Genomic DNA, 20,651 nt, shown 5'->3' on the forward strand with positions numbered 1-20,651 from the left:
GTTTCTCCGCCCGCCCTCATTCCCCGCCCACCCCCCTCACTCCCCCCCCCCCCCCCGCCCCTCACCCGCCCCATCCCGCCACACCCAGACTCCGCGCCGCCCGCGGGAGGTGTGCGAGGCTGGAAAGCACTGTCTAGGCGCCCACTGCAAATCCCAACCCATCTGGGACTCCTCCAAACGTCCAGCCCCGACCCCAACTCCACCCTGCCCAGCTCCTCAACCTAATTTTAACGCTTGTCCTCTGCGTAGAGCCGTGGAAGAGCTGGATGCGGAGTCCGGAGATCTGGGTTCCAGCCCAACCAGGAATCCTCATCCAGCTCGGGCATTTCATCTCTGAGAACCTGCTTCTTGTTTCCTCCGCATGGGGGCCTTGTGTTCTGTTACAGAAAGTATTATTTCTCTTATAAAAAGTATATACATGTCACAGTCTCCCTCCAAAATTATGCCAAATCATCCTTTCTTCTGAAAGTGTTTCCCGATTGTTTACACCTGACCCGGTACTGTTGCTGCGAGTGTAGATGTATAGCTATATACAGTTGTGCTCTGAAAAAGTAATCTGTACTCATTTTATTTTCTGAATGGACTGCATCTGCTGTAAGAGGAGGGAATGGCGTCAGATGCTGGACCCACTACCAGTCTTGCCGCCTACTGGTGGGTAACTGTGGCGAGTCACTTCTATCTGGGCCTCAGTGCCTCCATTTGTAGCATGCCTGGTCTGGAATTTCATCCACGTGAACAAAAATATATGAGCCACACAGGGACAAGTCGATTGCCCGCGCTTCCCACCTCTCTGCAGGCCCATCCCGCCTTCCCAAGTTGGGGGATACCTCCGGGATGCCCTCTCCAACTGGAGACTCACGAGGTGACAGAGAGCAAGCAGCAGCAGATCAGGGGCTTCCAAAGCTTACCCCCACGGAGCCGCCCGAATTCATACTCCTTGTCCCTCGCTCACCCCATCCTGGGCTTAGCTAACCCTCTTCCCCCATCCCTACCCCGCCTTCCTCCTCACGGCCCCGCCCCGCCCACCCTTGAAGCGCATGCGCCGCCCGCTGAGCGTGTGTTTATAAAAGTCCAGCTTTGGCCAGAAACTTCAGTCCTTGGCTGCGGCGGCAGATAGCAAAGTGGTCTCAAGAACTTGGGTGCTATGGGCGCTCCTGTAGAGCAAGCGGTTACCATGGACGGGTTCCATGTAAGTCCAATTTCAGCCTGTTTTTTTCTTAACTATTCAAACATATGAACTTAGGACGCGGCCCCACTCGGAGCGGGCAGAAGCGTCCAGGACATTGGAGGGCTGGTGCCCGGGAGAAGGGGCATGGGAAGGAGTTTTGGGCGCATGGCTACGTGGGGGTTAGGAATAGGATTGGAGTCTTTATCTCTGTAAGCAAAGGAGAAAAGATAGAAACCACTGTTTTGGTGGCTGCACGTGTCTCCCCCTTGATCCCTGCGGCGCGCAGCGGGCTTGCACGTTGTTTGCAAACAAGACATCTGTGCACGAGTGCAGAGAAGGTGTGCCCCGCACTGCTTCGGGAGTCTATTCAGTGGGTCTCTTCCTCGGGGGAGCGGGGTTTCTTTGGTGCGAATTACGTGAGATTTGAATTTAGAGGTGGAAGGCAGCGCCCCAGGACTGAGTTCCCGGAGGACGACTGCGCCCCGGTTAACTTCGGGCAAAGGCACTGGGAACCATTCTTGACGTTGGGCGCGTGTTCACTAAACTGCGTGGCCCGCAGAGCTGTGCCAGCACCCGAGCGTAGTGAGCAGCGGGAGGGAAAGGCGGACGGACCCGCAGGGCGGCTCGCCGCGGGGTTCTGAGTGTTGGCCGCAGCTGGGAGGTGCCTGGGAGCAGTGCGCGAGCCTTGGGATTGAGGGAGAGACCTCGAGGGGTCCGAAGCGCCGCGAGTGAGCCCTGGGGTTCGGGAGCTTGGACACTGCAGAGGTCGAAAGAGTACTTATAAGCAGCCCCGCGCAGCAGCACCCCGTCCCGAGGTGGGCGCGAGGGAGGCGGGAGGGTGGAGCGACTGTCTGGGAGGGCTCCTGGACTGCCCGCCGCCGCGGCGCAGACAGGCAGGTGCAAGTGGGAAGACGGTTTGGCTCTCACTTGAGCCCAGTTGCGCTGTTTAACCGTCGGTGGTTTCCTGAAGGCTTTTGAAAAACCTCTTACTGGGGAGGCTTTTCTTTCCCCCCAGCGGCGCGCAATTCAAAGGCGCTGCCGCGGAGCCGCCCAATCTCTCCCCCTGCACCCAGTCGGATAGAGCCTGGCGCGGGGCGGGGCGGAACCCTAGGAGCCGCTGCCTGCAGGCGGGAAGCTGAAGCGGGGGGAGGGGGGGGCGGAGGGGAAAGAACGCAGGGGCCTCGGAGCTGGACCACCCGGCCCCCAGCGCGCTCTCCGCCTGGAGGCGTCCAGCTGCAGACCTCCGACCCCATTAACTGGATCAGTGGTGGGGTGGAAAGCTACCCGGGAGGGTGAGGAAATGAAACTTGGGGCGAGTACCACGGGTGCAGTCCCCGTGACCTTCCCGTCCCAGGATAATGCTGCGCTCCCTAACCTCCCACGCACCAAGAGATAAATGTGGATTCTCAAAGGCAGGCCCCCGAGGAGCTTCAGCTGGGGAGATGAAGGGGGTTACTCACTTCTGACACCCCCACCCTTTGCTTTAAGGCTGCATTCTCCTTCCCTAACACATGTTGCTTGAAGTACACGATGGTTTGTGTTTAGACATGCGATAAACGTCGGAAAGCAAAGTTTTGTGCTTTAGAATAAAAAAGTCTAGAGTCTTTGGGTGTCTCTCTCTCTCTCACACACACACACACACACACTCACACACTCACACACTCACACACTCCTTCTGGCGAATCTTCACGCAGAAAGTTAAACCCTAGCTCCTCAGAACCCACCCTTGCTGGAGTGGCCTCTGTTTTGTTTTGTTTTTCCTTTGAAGTTTTTTTTCTAACCTCTAGTGGGCGGAGCAGAAGAGTTAGCAAAGACACAACTTTGAAACTTTCTGAATCTCCTCGCCCTTTTGTTCAAAACCAAGAATTTTGTAATTGGCTCTGCTAAAGAGGAATATAATGAAGTGACTTTGGGAGGAGGATTCTAGGATTCTGGAATAATTTTCTTGTGCTTCGTATTCCCAAGTACTTAAGTAGGAGCAGAATTTACTGAAGAAGGCTGGACTGAGTTGGGTCTTAAAAATTGCTTTCTTAAAATAGCAGAAATGTGTGGGGTTTTTTTTGAAGTGTGGGAATATCTGCTGAACTTGAAATTGAATGCCTATTCCCTTGCCTCTTTTGCAGATATACCCATCAGATAACTACACAGAGGAGGACCTGGGTTCAGGTGACTATGACTCTATAAAGGAACCCTGCTTCAGAGAGGAGAATGCCCATTTCAACCGGATCTTTCTGCCCACGATCTACTCCATCATCTTCTTGACTGGCATAGTGGGCAATGGCTTGGTCATCCTGGTCATGGGCTACCAGAAGAAACTGAGAAGCATGACAGACAAGTACAGACTACACCTGTCAGTGGCAGACCTCCTCTTTGTCCTCACTCTTCCCTTCTGGGCAGTGGATGCTGTGGCAAACTGGTACTTTGGAAAGTTCCTGTGCAAGGCTGTCCATGTCATCTACACAGTCAACCTCTACAGCAGTGTCCTCATCCTGGCCTTCATCAGCCTGGACCGGTACCTGGCCATCGTCCACGCCACCAACAGCCAGAGGCCAAGGAAGCTGTTAGCTGAAAAGGTGGTCTATGTTGGTGTCTGGATACCTGCTCTCCTGTTGGCTATTCCCGATTTCATCTTTGCCAACATCAGGGTTGGGGAAGACAGGTATATATGTGACCGCTTCTATCCCAGTGACGTGTGGATGGTGGTGTTCCAATTTCAGCATATCATGGTCGGCCTTGTCCTGCCGGGTATCGTCATCCTGTCCTGCTATTGCATTATCATCTCCAAGCTGTCCCACTCCAAGGGATACCAGAAGCGCAAGGCCCTCAAGACCACAGTTATCCTCATCCTGACTTTCTTTGCCTGCTGGCTACCCTACTACATTGGGCTCAGCATCGACTCCTTCATCCTCCTAGAAATCATCAAGCAAGGATGTGAGTTTGAGAACACTGTGCACAAGTGGATTTCCATCACCGAGGCCCTAGCCTTTTTCCACTGTTGCCTGAATCCCATCCTCTATGCCTTCCTTGGAGCCAAATTTAAAACCTCTGCCCAGCATGCACTCACCTCTGTGAGCAGAGGGTCCAGCCTCAAGATCCTCTCCAAGGGAAAGCGGGGTGGACATTCTTCTGTTTCAACTGAGTCCGAGTCTTCAAGTTTTCACTCCAGCTAACACTGATATAAAAGACGTTTATACATGAAAGAACTTTTTTTTTAAGTTACACATTTTTTTCAGATATAAAAGACTGACCAATACTGTACAGTTTTTATTACCTGTTGGATTTTTTCTTGTGTTTAGTTTTTGTGAGGTTTAATTGACTTATTTATATAAATATTTTTTTGTTTCATGTTGATGAGTGTCTAGGCAGGACCTGTGGCCAAGTTCTTAGTTGCTATATGTATGGTTGTAGAACTGTAGAAAAAGGAGCTGAGCATTCCAGGATGTGCAGTGAGTCACTTAAGCTAGAAATGATCCTCAGCTGTTTGTGTATAAATAATCTCTCCATTCCAGTGGAAGTTTCTTTGCCTGTTCTGAAATTGTTTGGTTACACTATGTGATTTTTGCTGTAGAAAATGGCCCTTAGAGCCAAATCCTGAAGTAGAAATGCTGGTTTTTCATTTTTCAGGAGTGGGTTGATTTCAGCACATACTATGTACAGTCTTGTTTTAAGTTGTTAATAAAAGTACATGAAAAACTTAGTTTTATGTTCTGATTTCCGTTGATATTCCTTTAGTTGGCAGAAGTAAAAAAATAACAATAGATACATTTATGGCATGCCAGGTTCTCTCCTAGGTATATTAGTTATAATATTTTACCTAACCCTAGTCACAACTTTACAATAGGCTCTGGTTCTGTTATATTATTACTTGCCTGTTATAGAGCAGGAAATCAAAGCACAGAAAGCCAAAGTGACTCAGTCAAGGGCATTTGGTAAGTAGCACAGCCAATATTTCAAACAGGTAAGATAACTTCAAAATCTGAAGCTTCAACCACTGTTAACATAGAAATTTGGAAATGTCCAGTCAGTACCTATTCCTATGAAAGAATCTTAAGAATCTTTCTGCAGGAGAAATGTGCAGAAAGGAGAAAAGGTATGGAATACCACATTAGGTTTTCTTACTACTATTCCTTGTGTAGTCCAGGTCTGTGCCAGGCCAGGTATTGTATGCTTATTGTATACTCTTCTCATCCAATCCTCTCAATGTAGATAGCATCACTCCCTTCTCACCGACAAGGGAATCCGAGGTTCAAAGACTTTCCATAACTTGCACTTTTCAAGGGGACACACCAAGAGCTAATTCCATTTATCATTCTAGCCCTTGCTCTTAACCATTACCCACTATTCTCACCCAGAACACCTGGTCATAAGTCAACTGAACTGTTATTGAAAATAAAGCCAAAAGTGAATGTTTTCTTCATAAAATTAACCATGCCAAAAATACTCCCCTTACAATATCTTCTATGCAAATATTAACACAATCTATTGCAACACCTAGCACCTCAAGGGTTCAACCAAGCAGATAAAAGTTAAACTGATGCTTTCATGGCTCAGGAGAAAGGTTGACTGAAGCAAGCTCTCCATTGCTCATATTTTGCACAAGACTTTGGAGTCTTATGTAACATCACCCATAGCTATTTACACTAATCATTGTGCAAGCCCCAGGCTCTTGAGTAAATTTCAGCTCCAATCCCCATTTAAAGAGAATTTTTAAACTACAGTGCCCTTACCTATCTCATTTGGAATACAAACGGCACTCCAGGCATGTATTCAAAGATAATAACCAAGATATAATTAAGGCAATATTTGCTCTACTTTTTGTCATTGTTGCTGGCACAGAAAATCCATTTTGAAGGAAAAAATGCAATGTTTTATCATTCAGGGGCAAATCACATTTATTGAAGGCAAATTATAGATCCTGTGAAGGGAAATAACTTAATTACTTAAAATAGAATCCAATTTGGCTGTGCATCTTTGCTGTAGTCTATGGATCTGGGATAGCTCAGAGTGGTATTCCTATCCCACTTGAGAACATAATTAGATTTTAGATAGGAAATTATCTTGAGGTTTCTTGGTTTTCCCTGGGAGGCCTAATTGGATCACCATTCATTTAAGCATAGTTTTTCATGTACTCTTTCAAAGGCTTAGTCTTAAAGCCATGACCATTGTAAAAGCCTTCACTTGAACTTTCTCTATAAATATTTATTCTTGAGAAGACAATAGAAGAAATCCTTGGAAGGAATTTTTTTCTTTCACATCTTGGCTCAAACCCTTGTCACCCCGGATTCCTCTGCTCTGCCCTGGAGTTACAACAAAAGGAACCAAGCTGAAACAAAATTCCCAGTGCGACCAGTCTTAATGGATATTTCATTCTCCCTTGGAACAAAGGTGGGATATCTCTTTCAAAAAGAGAAAAAGCCTTGGTTCTCTCCCTGCCCTGAAAACATCCCCCAAACCCCCCGCAATCATTCTCTGCCCCGACCCTGCCATGTTCCAAGCAGCTCCAAAGCAGTGCCTGTGTCGTGGTTTGTCCTGCAGTGCTGGGAAACCCAGTCTGCTGGCCAGCCCTTGCATGAAGTGGCTGATTGTTCCCATTCCTCATCCCTTCTGAATGGGACCCTTGAAGGTCAGTAATGTAGATCCAGTTGTATAATGGAAGCTAAAATATTTAAATTATATGCATACTGCCAATAATGGCATAAATGTGACATTCGAGTTAATAACATTAACCCCGTAACTGGAGAGGAAAGTAAATGTTTTTATCTTGCAAAACCTTTGTTTTCCTAAACTTCAACTTGGCAGTTCACCTCCCCCAACTGTGGCATACTCAGCCTCCTTTTATGGTTATGCCTATATTAAAATAATAATTCTTGGATGCTCTTTTAAGAGGATAACCTACAGGCTTTATTTTAATAATTCAACTAAGCATGACTTTCTCCTAGTTTATTGTCAGATAGTAAATAAAGGACCCACAAACAGAAGTGAGTTGTCACTATTCCTATGTACTACTCACTTAGAAGGGGGGCAACGACCACTGGAGACAAAATTCACATCACCTAAAAAAAATAAGCGTTCCCCAAGCCTTAGGAATGTGGCATTGCAGCCTGTCATCGTAGGGACTGGCCTAGCGCGCTTTAAGGAGGTTTTCATCTGGATGCCAGTCAGTCCTGAAGGGATGCGGAAGTTAGCCAGAGGAATGACCTTCCCATGAGCAGAGTTTAAGAGGGATGTTAAAGCCTCCATGGCCCATAAGGTAGTGTAAAGAGATCCTTTCAAAACAGTGCTTTTCAACTTGAGGGGTTGACTTTGCTCCCCAGGGAACATTTGGGAAGGCCTGGAAACATTCTGGGTTATCATTGGGGTCCAGGGGAGGTATCACTGGACTCTAGTGAGTAGGTGCCAGGAAGGCTGCTAAAAATCCTACAGAATATGCAGGCCAGGCTCCCACAACAATTATCCAGCCCAAGTGTCAACAGTATTCATGATTGAGGTCACTTTTTCAAGGTGAGGGCCATAGAGTGATGATAATGATCAAAATAAGATAATATGATACACCCAACAAGTATAATCCCATGAAATTATTATTGGACAAAGTTCCAGTCTCCCTTTAGCCCCCTTTACTCAATCTCATTTCAATGCATTCTTATTCCGATCTTACTCAACTCAAACAGTTCTCTTCCACCCTTATTTCAACATTACTTTGTCACAATGAACATGTCTTTCTGTTTGTTTTCTTCTCTCAGGCCATGCTACTATAAGAAGGTATCCCACAAAGAGAAATTAATGGCTGAGGGTGACTGCTGAGGATCCTCTAGTTCCCACCCAAAATCTGGCTCCCTACAGCCCATGATGTTTACTCATTTAATCCTCGCCACAGCCTGTGACTCAATTTGAAACACTTCCCATTTTTTTCCTTTTATTTAAAAAATAAACAAGGAGTGAGGAGGTACCAGCCCATTGTTCCATTGTCTGCAACTGACTTGGATTAACTTAAATCAACCCTATTAAGTTCAACAATTAAAATTTTCTAAAATCTTTTTAAAATCCTTCTTTCAACTGAAATGCAAACTGCTTACAGCCTAAGAGATCCACAATGTAAAGAAGCTACATAAAGGGAAAGACTTTCAAAATCAAACAAATAAAGGTGCTCAACCAAACCATACCAGGTGCACAGTGTTTATCTGGCAGAGCAGGTCCACGATTAAATTGATTTACATATTACAGTTCAATTAACTAGAACCCAACTCATCAACGCTCTTAATTAAAGGGAATTACTTCCTCATATTTGACTTAGAAGAAAAGTATTTTTTTGAGAGCCCACTAAATTCCAGGCGTATTCATACATATAATCCTCCCAAGAGCCCCAACAGCCAATATTGCTATCTCCACTTTCAGGCAAGGACACAGTCAAAGAAGTTAAATTACAAATAAAAGGGGTATGTTCTTTCTATTAGATATACTTGTAAATGGCATTAAAATAGAACCACCACGTTCTAAGGTATGTCCTCAAGTTCTCAATATACAGGAGTGGGCAAAAGTAGGCTAATAATACAGCAATGATAATAAGTAATATAATAAACATGAAGTAAATAATAATATAAGAATAAACTGTGTTTCATGTACTCACAACTGTAAACCTACTTTTGCCCACCCCTGTATTCCATCCAAAATTTGCTCTTTCCTAGGTGGGGTCCTACATGATGACAAAAATAGTTAACATTCACCATGAGGGCTTCCTACATGCCAACGTACTTTAATTATTTAATCTTCACAGCAGCCCTATACAGTAGGAATTATTATTTGTCTGTTTTACAGATGGAGAAACTGAGGCAAAATGTATCCAATGTTACATGTTTAATGAGTGGTAAAGCCTGAATTCAAACCCAGACAGTCTGACACCAGAGTTTGCCTTCTTAAGAACTAATAACTTTATTACTTCCTATGATGTTAGCCAGAATAATAACCATGAGGTAAAAAAAGATCTTCCATGCTCTTGAAGGCTAAATACTGGATCGTCACCTAACAGTGCTTTTTAAAGTGACAAAGTAGACACCGACATTTCAAAAAGATCTTCACTATTAGTCATTAAAATAAAATGTGTTTCAGTGTCTGGCACATAGTAGGAGCTCAATAAGTGTCCAATATGCAAATTAATAGACACTCATAAATTCCCACTCCTGAGAGCATACCGTGCTCTAAGCATTCTGATGAATGTTTGTGTGTGAGTTGACTTTCTTCCTTCATTCTTTCAGACATTCTTTTATTGAACCATTTATTGAGCACCCTAGGTCAGGCAGATAGGAAAATTGTTCCCAGTATAGTGGAAAATACAACCCTTTGGTATTCTAGAAAATGCTGGGAAGTTAGCTAAATGATCCTCAGACTTTCCAACTTCCTTACATCCAAAAACTTAAAGTTTCCAGCAGCCTACCCAATTTTCCTATTATTTAATACCCCCGAGTCTTGCTTCCCCACTTAGGGGAGAGCAGATCCCCACCTTACAAGCTGGTGAGAAGCTCCCAGGCCAGGGCTCCCTGTTTCACCAGCCCAAGGGAAGCTTCTGCTTATGAGGATAAAAGCAGAAATTCTGCCAAATCATTGGATTTGGGAAAGAGACCTAAAGGCCGTTTCTTGGCCTTTTGTCCACAAGAGACAACTTGTTAGGCCCCTGAGATTGAAGGAGGAAATCTAGACCAATATCTGGGGCTCCTTCCTCTGATAAGCCTACTCAGTCTCTAACAGTCCAAAGGGAGCTTTTCTGTCCTAAATACTTACACATGAAGTCTGCAGCATGTGGGCTAGCACAGATAGAAGTCTTCTGAAAAGTTAAAAGCAGCTACTGTGCGTACCATTATCATTATTCTTTTTATTTTAAAATAAATTTTGGTTCCCAACTACTTTAATATCTTAAATGCAGAAGACCTTTGCAGTCTAACATAGTTAATTAGTTGATTTGATTCGATGAAAAAATAATCAGAGTACATAAGGTGGTACCAATGTAGGCTAAAATCATATAAATCATATAAATGTAGCCCAGTTGGTTAGAACTTAATGTTTTGAAAGCCAGGATCAAGGGTGAGTCTTGCTAAGGCCATGTTTAAAGTAATGTTACATATGCTCTAAGATGCAAGAACCGTATCTACCTCATTTATAGCCATATTTCCAGTGTCTATTCAAGGGGTTCAAAGCTTTTCTGTAAAGGACCAGATAGTAAGTGTTTTAGGTTCAGTGGGTCCTACAGCTTCTGTCACAACTACTCAGACCTGCCACACTGTAGCAGGAAAGCACCCAGAGACAATTCATAGATGAATGAGCATGGCTGTGTTCTAATAAAACTTTATTTATAGACACTGAAATTTGAATTTTATATAACTTTTAAATACATTTTTATTGATAGTATTACAGATATCTTCCATCTTTCCCCCTTTTTTCCCTCTCCTCCCAGCCCCTACCCACCCCCTCAATTTTAGCCTACATTGGTACCACCTTATGTACCCTGATTATTTTTTCATCAAATCATTACCTCATATAATTTTTACAGATCACAAAAATATCATTCTTCTTTTCATATTTTCAACCATGACATAAAGATGTGAAAACTGTTCTTTGTTCCTTGGGCTATGAAAAACAGGTGGCAGGTCAAATCTGACTTGTAGGCTGTAGTTTGCTGACCCCTGAAATGCAGTAAACATGGGAGCAAGTGAAACTCTAAATATAGGAGAGTTTACTCTGTAAGCTTAAAGCACCAAGAACCCCAGTGAAACAGTGACCTTCACCTATTTGCAGAAATATGACACCTGCCTCTTATACAGCATTTTATCATTCACAAAATGAGGTAGCACCCTAACCTGGTTCTGTGTGCTGGTCTAGGCTCTATTGGTTGGCAAGATCCTACTGCTTTGCTGGGTCTGTCATTTGGGGAAGAATGATCTGGGACAGTGGTCAGCAAACTCATTAGTCAACAGAGCCAAATATCAACAGTACAACGATTGAAATTTCTTTTGAGAGCCAAATTTTTTAAACTTAAACTTCTTCTAATGCCACTTCTTCAAAATAGACTCGCCCAGGCCATGGTATTTTGTGGAAGAGCCACACTCAAGGGGCCAAAGAGCCGCATGTGGCTCGCGAGCCACAGTTTGCTGACCATGGGTCTGGGATTACAGAGAGAAAGGGAGAGGGAGAGAGAGATAAAAACATCAATGATGAGAGAGAATCATTGACCAGCTGCCTCCTGCATGCCCCCTACTGGGGATTGAGCCCGCAACCCAGGCATAGGCCCTTGACAGGAATCGAACCCGGGACCCTTCAGTCTGCAGGCCAACGCTATATCCACTGAGCCAAACTGGTTAGGGCCAGTGTCACCTTTTTATCTATCACTGTATTCTGTCATTCTCATGTCCCAGAGTGCGGTGACGGTGGCATCCCTGTAGCTAGAAAGACGACAGGTCCCTAATAGCAGTTGCTGAGGCTCATGGACTAATCTTCCCCAGGCCTGAGCTTTGTTCCTCCATAGTGATAATCACCAGTCACAACTTTTGGCAGCGACTCCCCAGACACTCAGTAACTAGGACAAAAGAGAAATCCTAATCCAAGGCGATGAATAGTGTTTTACAGCCACAAGCTGAGCCACAAAAGCCCAAGAAAAATCAATGGTGCAGAAGTGGTGTTTGTCCCTCACTCCAGCTTTTGGAGGAATGAGAATAATTCGACTCTTCCCTTTTAGACTTCAGGTGCCTCCTGGGGTGTCAGAATTAAACTCCAGGGAGCTGCCACTGTGATGTCTCTTGCTACAAACGTCCCTGAGTGAACTTCATTCTTTATAGGACATTCTTCCCAAGGCGAGAAGCCCAGCTTCTGTCTTTGATGAGCAGACTAGAGGAGAAGCTGAAGAAAATTTTTTGTCAGGTGCTTTCTGTTTTAAAGTGAGTTTTCTCTTACTTCTGTATGACAGTACAAAAATGACTCCTCAGCCACCACGGTCCAGAGTAAAGGAAGACAAATTCAATGGGCTAAAGTAGCCCTGAAAATAATTGCTGGCTGAGCCAAAATCCTATCTGTGTGGAGTGGAAAAGAAGAGAGACGTGGGAGAAATAAGAAATAAAATGGAAAAGAACACAAAGTGCCAATGCATAAAAGAGGAAACAAAACTGATAAACAAAAATATGAGGAAACGTTCAACCTCACTAGCAACCAAATAATCACAAATCAAAACAACAACACACTGCTTCTCACTTATCAAACTAGCAAACGTTTTCCAGGTGACAACATACCGAGTGCAAGGACACAGTGATCCTGCTCCACTGGGCACCGCTGCTCAGGCCCAAGATACTCAACCCACCCCAAGCCACTGACCAAAGCCCTGGAAGCTTTGATCTCATTCCTTTGTACACAGAGAGATCCCTTATAGACATTAAATTTCAGGAAACAATCGTAAATATTAAAAATGTTTTGTGCACAAAGTTTTGCATTAGAACAACAAAAGACAGGAAATTGCCTATATATCAGGCAGCAAAATGGATTAAGGAAACGAGGGAGAATCAACAGAGTGGAATAGCATCTAGCTTCTTAAATGAGGTTAACAAAGGCTACTGGGAAATGTTTATGATGTATGAAATGAAACAAGCAATTTAAAAAATTGTGCATGGTATCTGGTTATAAATATTTTTTAAAGTATATGCATATAAAAAGATAAATTAAAATGTTTTTAGCAGTAGTTAAGTCATAGGCTTTTGGGCTGATTTTTAAAGCTTTCCCTCCCCCCCTTTTGATTTCTCTGTATTTTCCAAATGTACTATAATGAATAATGGAAAGATAAATGGCTTATTTTAAAAGATGCAGAGCAGAGAGGAAAAAGTACACAAGCTCCTTCTAGTCTATAAACCCTCCAAGAAAGGAACAGAGTCTTTTCCTTTCCTTTTTCTTTTTAAATCAGCTCAGGGTCCAAGTGGGTGCTGAATAAATGATTGTTGAACTGAACTAGGCATTTGCAGTGTTAACTTAATTAAACCAGGAGCCATTAGACAGAGGTGGCTCTGATGCCCTGGCAGCTTACATAAGCAAAGCCAACTCTAAGCCTGTAAATGCTTCAAGGTTATGAAATCAAAATGCTAAGGACAACTAATCACAAATAGCCAACTGGCCTTTATGGTTAGGCGATCAAATAATTTCCTTTCTCTGTTTTGTTATCTTTCTATGTAAGCCTTTCCTCTCAAGGAGTATTCCTAACCACTTCCGATTTGGTTCTATCGATTTTTGCTCAAATAGACTTAAAGTTTTCAATATGCCTCAGTTTATCTTTTAACAGTTCAATGTTTATTTTTAAATCAGACATATATATTACAGCCAAGGTATTTAGAAACTAGAAGCAGAATTTACTAGTAGCAGAAATCTTAACATTATATTCCAGGTACAGCCTTGATACAGTCCAGATCCTGAACTGCAGGTCATAATCGCAAGGAGGTGTTCTAGAGAATTCCACAAGGTCAGAGAGTGGAATTCAGGGCTGTGTGCCTGACTGAGCTTATGGTGGGTGGAGCTGTTTCAAATCAGCACATAGTCATGGACCGACTTGAAGAAGCCGGCCCACTTGGGCACCAGGAGAGGTGATAGGGATCTGGGGCCTCGAAAGGACTTCTTCCAGGCAGGTCAAGTCTTTCAAATGCCACAGGAAAGTAAACATACTAGAAAACCCTAAAGGAAATCTCAGGGAGGGCCAGGCATTCATACATGACGGCAGTAGTGTGGGGGCTGAAATGGGAACAATGTGTAAGTGTTCTACCCTAAATACTCCATTTTTGTATTGTATTAGAAAGGAAATATCATGTTGGGGAAGAACTTCCTTCATTCTAATAAGTCCCCAAAATACAGCAGCACACAACAATGGTGGCTACGGCATGTCACATAATGCAGGGCTCTGAATTAGGAAATGCCAGCAGAGAAAGACCAGTGTGGAGAGGGTACCCCAAGTAGCCTTTTATTACTTGAGAGAAGCTCAGAAATCAGTTAGACAACAGGGACTAGATAGAAAAAATTAACATTCTCCTATGGTTAAAATAAAATTAATATTTTAATAAGTAATAATTTAATAATTTTTATTATTATTCTGGGAAACAGATTGTCCTACTATGAATATAAATTCTCTTCAAAATATGTTTTAATGATAAAGGTATTATCTGCTTTGATTTAGTATTTCAATCCACATGATAAGGAAACACTGTACCTATTGGTAGTTTCAAGCATATGGTCACTTATCAGTTGTAACTTGTTCTTTTTTATGATGCCTCATTTACTTGGTTGAGCACCACAAGTCCACCCAGGAATTACCAAGGAATTTTATCTTATACTTCATTGTCTGTTTTTTAGATATGCTTATATTACTCTTTGGGTATAAATTAGACATTTGAGGAAGAGAATTAATAATTTGCCTTATTCCATATAATTTTTATTTTTCATATTGTTTTATTTCTATTTCCATTAGCATCCCACACATGTTAAAACACTATAAGCCAAAAAGTTGCTTATTGTCACAGTGGTATGGCCCTTCTGTAATGAGCTAAATTGAGCCCCCGGAAAATTCATAAGTTGAAGCTCTAACTCTCAGTACCTCAGAATGTAAATGTTTTTGGAGATAGGGTCCTTTAAGGAGTAATTAAATTAAAAATGAGGCCTCCAAGGTGATCCCTAATCCAATACAACTGGTGTCTTTTTAAGAAGAGGAAATCAGGACTCAGACACGCACAGAGGGGAGACCATGTGAAGACACAGGGAGAAGACGGAGATTTACCAGCCAAGAAAAGGGAGCTCAGAAAAAATCAAAACTTCTGACACCTGGATCTCAGACTTCCAGCCTCCAGAACTGTGAGAAAGGAAGTTTCTGTTGTTTAAGCTACCAGTCTGTAGTACTTTGTTATGGCAGCCTTACCAAAATAATACAGCCTCTACCTAAAATTCTATTACAGCATATCTATCTTATCTCTCCTATTTAATATTAACAGAAAAAAAGTGGTTCTCAAGATATATATTCAATCATGCAACAAATATTCATTGAACACCTAGTGTATGTAAGTGCTGGGATATGACCCTAACAAATAAAACCTCAGGTCTCATGGAACTTACAGACTAACAACAAAGGAATTTTTCTTCTTCTGGAATTATTCATATGAGAAATAGGCCTTATAAACTGAGCTACTAGAAATCTTCAGACAGAATGAGTTAGGAAGGAAAAATTGAAACAAGAAAAGATATATAATCCTAACGTTTTAATTTTATTTATTTTTTTAAAATATGTGTTTATTGATTTCATAAAGGCAGGGAGAGGAAGAGAGAGATAGAAACATCAATGGTGAGAGAGAGAATCATTGATTGGCTGCCTCCTGCACGCCCCTACTGGGGATCAAGCCTGCAACCCAGGCATGTACCCTTGACTGGAATCAAACCTGGGACCTTTCAGTCCGCAGGCTGATGCTCTATGCACTGAGCCAAACTGGTAGGGCCTAACATTGTAATTTTATATTATGATATTACTGGAAGCCCTGTGTGTTGGTTGGACCTTTTGGTAGCAGATGTTGAGAGAGAGTGAGGAGTCCATTGGAGGGTACTATAGCTCATAAAAGATCAAAGGGAAAGGATGGGGATTGGGAAGAGAAAGCCTTCGGGTTATGATCTTGGGGAGGAAGCAGGATTGGGAACAGAGTCCAACAAAGTCTTGGCCAACCCCCAGAGGAAAGGGTACCTGTTAGAGAAGTCCCCCATCGGGCAGAAATGGCCGGGCCCTGGTACTCTGACCTTGTTCCATCATTGGCAGAGGGCTGCCTGGGAAGAGCAGGCATAGTGGCCTCTGCTAGAAAGCTGGGGTAGGGCCTGGAGGCGCTCACACCTGGAGACTGACAGCTAATTGGGTAACAAGGCAAGCTCTTTCTTGAAGAAAGTTCTGAGCAGCACCTCGATGACAGTTGCAAGCTTCAAACAGTAAAATAGGAACCTGGTTCTTTAGTGAGGTTTTTCAATGTCAGTACAAGCTGTTTCTTTACTCTTAAAATGTAAAAGGGCTTGAATGTCTCTCAGCAAGCAATTTTATAGCCCAAACGGAGGTCTTGAAGAAAATGCATTTTTAACACCTGATAAAACTTTAACTTACCGAATATTTATATAGTGGGAAGAAGATTTAAAGTAATGAACTGGGTGACTATCATGATACATGTGACTAATGGAAGTGAGGGAATTATTTTTTCTTTTTTTGTATTTTGTTTTTCAATTTAGATTTAAATTCAATATTATTGTGTATTAGTGTCAGGTGTATGGCATAGTAGTCAGATAGTCATACACTTCACAAGGTGTTTCCTCCGATATTTTAAGTGCCCACCTGGCACCATTCATAGTTATTACAATATTATTGACTATATTCCCTAAGCTGTACTTTACGTCCCCATGACTATTTTGTAACTACCAATCTGTACTTCTCAATTGCTTCACCTTTTTCACCCAGTTTCTCAAACCCTTCCCTTCTATGTATATCTATGAGTCTGTTTTGATTTTGTTTATTTTGTTGTTTAGATTCTACATGTAAGTGAAATCACATGATATTTGTCTTTCTCTTACTGACTTATTTCATTTAGCATATTACCCTCTAGGTCCTGTTACAAATGGTAAGATTTCATTCTTTTTTATGACCGAGTAATATTCCATTGTATATATGTACCGCAGCTTTTTTATCCATCATCTATTGATGGGACTTGGATTGCTTCCATAAGAAGATTTAAATTTTAAAGTCTAGTTAAAGTGTAATATGCTCTTGTAGGCTAAAGCAGTCTTTGCATTAATTAATTAATTTTAAAATTAATTAAAAGTGCTTTTAAATACATTAAGATTTGGAATCTAAAGAAGTCAGATATTTGTAGTTACAGCTTTTATTCATTCATTCACCCCATTACTACATGCCCAGTGCTGTGCTAGGGGCTACAAAATTGAAGTGACTTAATTCTTTCAGGTTTACTTGTCAAAGTTTTAGTTTGTTTGTGTGTGTGTGTGTTTTGTTTTGTTTTTTATAGATTTTATTGATTTTTTTACAGAGAGGAAGGGAGAGGGATAGAGAATTAGAAACATCGATGAGAGAGAAACATCGATCAGTTGCCTCCTGCACACACCCTACTGGGGATGTGCCCGCAACCAAGGTACATACCCTTGACCAGCATTGAACCTGGGACCCTTCAGTCCACAGGCCGACGCTCTATCCACTGAGCCAAACCAGTTGGGGCAAAGTTTTAGTTTTTCATTATCACTTCAAACCCTGTTTGTACAAAACAGAAAAGTATCCTCTATTAACTAGATCTGTGTCCAGACCACTGCTTCCCATTGCCACATTATCCTGTTTCTTCATCTTTGCTGGTGAAACCTAGATACCACCTGTGTTTCATCTCCTTCATCCCTGTGTCCAGTCTGTTGCTCAGCGGCCTGGACAGGACAGAATTACACTCAGAATTCCTGCCTCCCTCCACCGTGTTCTGTGGCCCCTCTCCAGGGACAGGGCCATACCCACATCTCTGTCCATAAAAACTGTGGTTTATAGGAACGAAGACCGTTGCACTTTGTTTTCCCCTTGTATTTCACAAGGTTTAAACCTCTTCTCTTTCATGAAGGTTTCCCATACTATGCTAATTGCCTCTCCCCAAGTTCTTAAATCCAACAATCCGTACTTGCAATTTACTTCTAAATCACTATCTTGTTCCTTTACTTACTACAATTTCCTAATCAGTGAAATCAGAGATTTAGATAAGATTTTTAACAAAACCGATCTTCAAACTAAATCTTATGTGAACATGTAAAATTAGTCTTGGAAAGGAAATAAAATTAGAATTGTTCTGATTAAACAAGTGATGGTAGACCCGGAAAAGCTTCCTATGCCCCCCCCTCCCACCCCACACACACACATACACACTTCCTAGCTACCCCTGAGGCACATCATTTGAAGGATATAAGAAGCTTAACTTGGGAATCACTAGTCCTGAATGCCTTTAAGGTCTCTTCCAGCTCTGAAATTTTATGGTTCATCATTTCTTAAATGTCACTTGGTCTTAACCCTTTCCTCTTGATTCTCATCGAAACATAGTTTGGGCCTTGTTGACCTCCTTCCTGGAATATTGCAAACTGGTTTCCTTATGCCTCCAGCATACTGGGTTGAATAGTGGCTCCCAAAAACTCATGCCCACCTAGGGCCTCAGAATGTGACCTTATTGGGAAATAGGTTTTTTATAGTGTAATTAGTTAAGACGAAATCACATTGGAATAGATTAGGCCATAAATCCAATATGACTACTGTTTTCCTAGAAGAGAAGAGACACAGGAAGGGCACACCCACAGGGAGAATGCTGTGTGACAGCACAGGTGGGACTGGAGTAAAGCCGCCACCAGCCAAGGAACTCCAAGGACTGCTGGCAGCCACCAGACGCTGGAAGAGACAAGGAAGGATCTTCCCCTAGGGACTTGGCCCCACTGACTCCTTGATTTCAGACTTCTTACCTCCATAACTGTGACAGGACATATTTTTCTTATTTTAAGGCCCCAGTTTGTGGTAGATTGTTACGGCAGACCTCATAAACTACTAATATACCAGTCTCTCTCCAACTAAAATCCATTTTACATAGTTTTCCAGATAAATGTTTCTTTTTAAAAATATATTTTTTATTGATTTCTAAGAGGGAGAGAGATAGAAATATCAATGATGAGAGAGAATCATTGACTAGCTGCCTTCTGCATGCTCCCCACTGGAGATTAAGCCTGCAACCTGGGCATGTGCCCTGACTGGGAATTGAACTGTGACCTCCTGCTTCCCAGGTCGACACTCAACCACTGAACCACACTGGCTGGGCCTATAAATATTTCTTAATCTCTGCTCTCATCAGATTTCTTACCTACTTGTTTCATTTCAGGAAGCATTAGATTTATTGAGCAACTACTATGTGAAAATCACCATGATAATGCTGAGTGTATGGAAGTGAATGACATTAACATGGCCTCTGCCTCCAGGGAGCTTCAGTCTAGTAGGGAAGGCAGGTATTAACAAACAGACTCTGTCTGATGTGTAATTTTAAGCTGTGATGTACCATATAAATGAAAAGAATATGTTCCTATGAAATACAATTGGAGAGCTCAGAAAGAGGGGGTTAAGCTGATGCCTGAAGGATAACTGAGTGTCCACCTGACAAAGAATAAAAGGAAGAACTTTTCTAGTAGAGACAACATGTGAACAGGGGCCTAGGGTGGGAAAGAGCTTGGACGTTTGAGGAACTGAAATGGAAAGAAGACCATTGTGGCTGAAGACTGGTGAACAGGGAAAATGTAACACAGATGCGGTTGGGAAAGAAAGCAGACACCTGGTCATAGTTCAGGACTTAGAGCTTTATCTTAATAAAAGGAGAAGGCATTGAGAGGTTTCAAACAGGAGCATGGCATGATGCATTTAACTTTTTAAAGATGTCTCTGGCTGCAGTCAGGAGGAGTGCTGTATGAGGTCAAAACCAAAATGAAGGGATCAGTTAGGAGGTAACGCAGTAGCTGTGTATGAAATTGGGGTGTGAACAGATTTGAGAACTATTTTTTGGTGCAGTCTCCAGGACTTATTGATGAAGTGGATCTGAAGAAGAAGGATGGGTTATCAACAGGTTCCTGCCTTGAGAAATTAGGTGGAGAAGATACCATTTATGAGATGGGGAAGGCTGGGTGAATTAGGGGTACAGTCTTAGCTGCTATACAGAATGGACCCAAAGCATATGCCTCAAAGAATATGGGACCGTTTCTCTCTCACATAACAAGTCATAGGTTGGTAGGACCGCTTTGCCATCCTAAACGCAAGTTTTCTTTTTTTGGATCTAAGTTAGCTGGTCCAGCTTCAGCCCTTACAACCACATCCCAGCCAGTACAGAGTGCAATTTAATCTTCAATCCTCATCCTCATCTACAGGCACCATTGAAACACCATCCCCCACTAATTGCACATTTCATCAACCATCCTGTTGCTCTAGTTCCTTCTAGAGCTATCATCAAGCATCTGTTAAGTATCTAGTGTCAGACTCGGTGATTATTAAAGTCTTGCCCTTGGGGACTCTGTAGATATAGAAACTGGAGTTTGCATTGATTTCTCCTTCCTGATGTCCAGCTATGTGCTGATTTTCCAAAGAACTCTGAAGCATATGTTCAGACATAAAATAAAGCCCTGTCTTGATTGATTCTGTTAATAAAAACAACAACCTGCCTCACTACAACGCCTCTGCTCACATGCTGTAAGTTGTGCCAAATTTAGTGTAAACTATGTCGAGTATATAAATCTCTTTGACATTTGGAGGTATGGAGTTCCTCTCTAATTCTAATAGCCCTCTCTGTATCTTACTGAGATATGTCGATCATCATATGATGACTGATAAATAAATGTTTGTTGTGGACCTGAGATGTCCTTAACTAGCGTTTAATCATCTCAGTATTTGTTTTCAGCACTG

At 42.6% G+C, this 20,651-nt stretch overlaps 1 protein-coding gene across 1 annotated transcript; it reads left to right on the forward strand.

The window, feature by feature from the left end:
* Window positions 1-1,084: 1,084 nt before the first annotated feature.
* CXCR4 (C-X-C motif chemokine receptor 4) lies at window positions 1,085-4,864 on the forward strand. The gene is made up of 2 exons (XM_080669096.1): window positions 1,085-1,189; window positions 3,292-4,864. Exons 1-2 carry the CDS (start codon window positions 1,145-1,147, stop codon window positions 4,336-4,338), a joined length of 1,092 nt encoding a protein of 363 aa, XP_080525222.1. The 5' UTR covers window positions 1,085-1,144; the 3' UTR covers window positions 4,339-4,864.
* Window positions 4,865-20,651: the final 15,787 nt, after the last annotated feature.

This window comes from Plecotus auritus, assembly GCF_963455305.1.
Source record: "Plecotus auritus genome assembly, chromosome: 5".
Classification (NCBI taxonomy): domain Eukaryota; kingdom Metazoa; phylum Chordata; class Mammalia; order Chiroptera; family Vespertilionidae; genus Plecotus; species Plecotus auritus.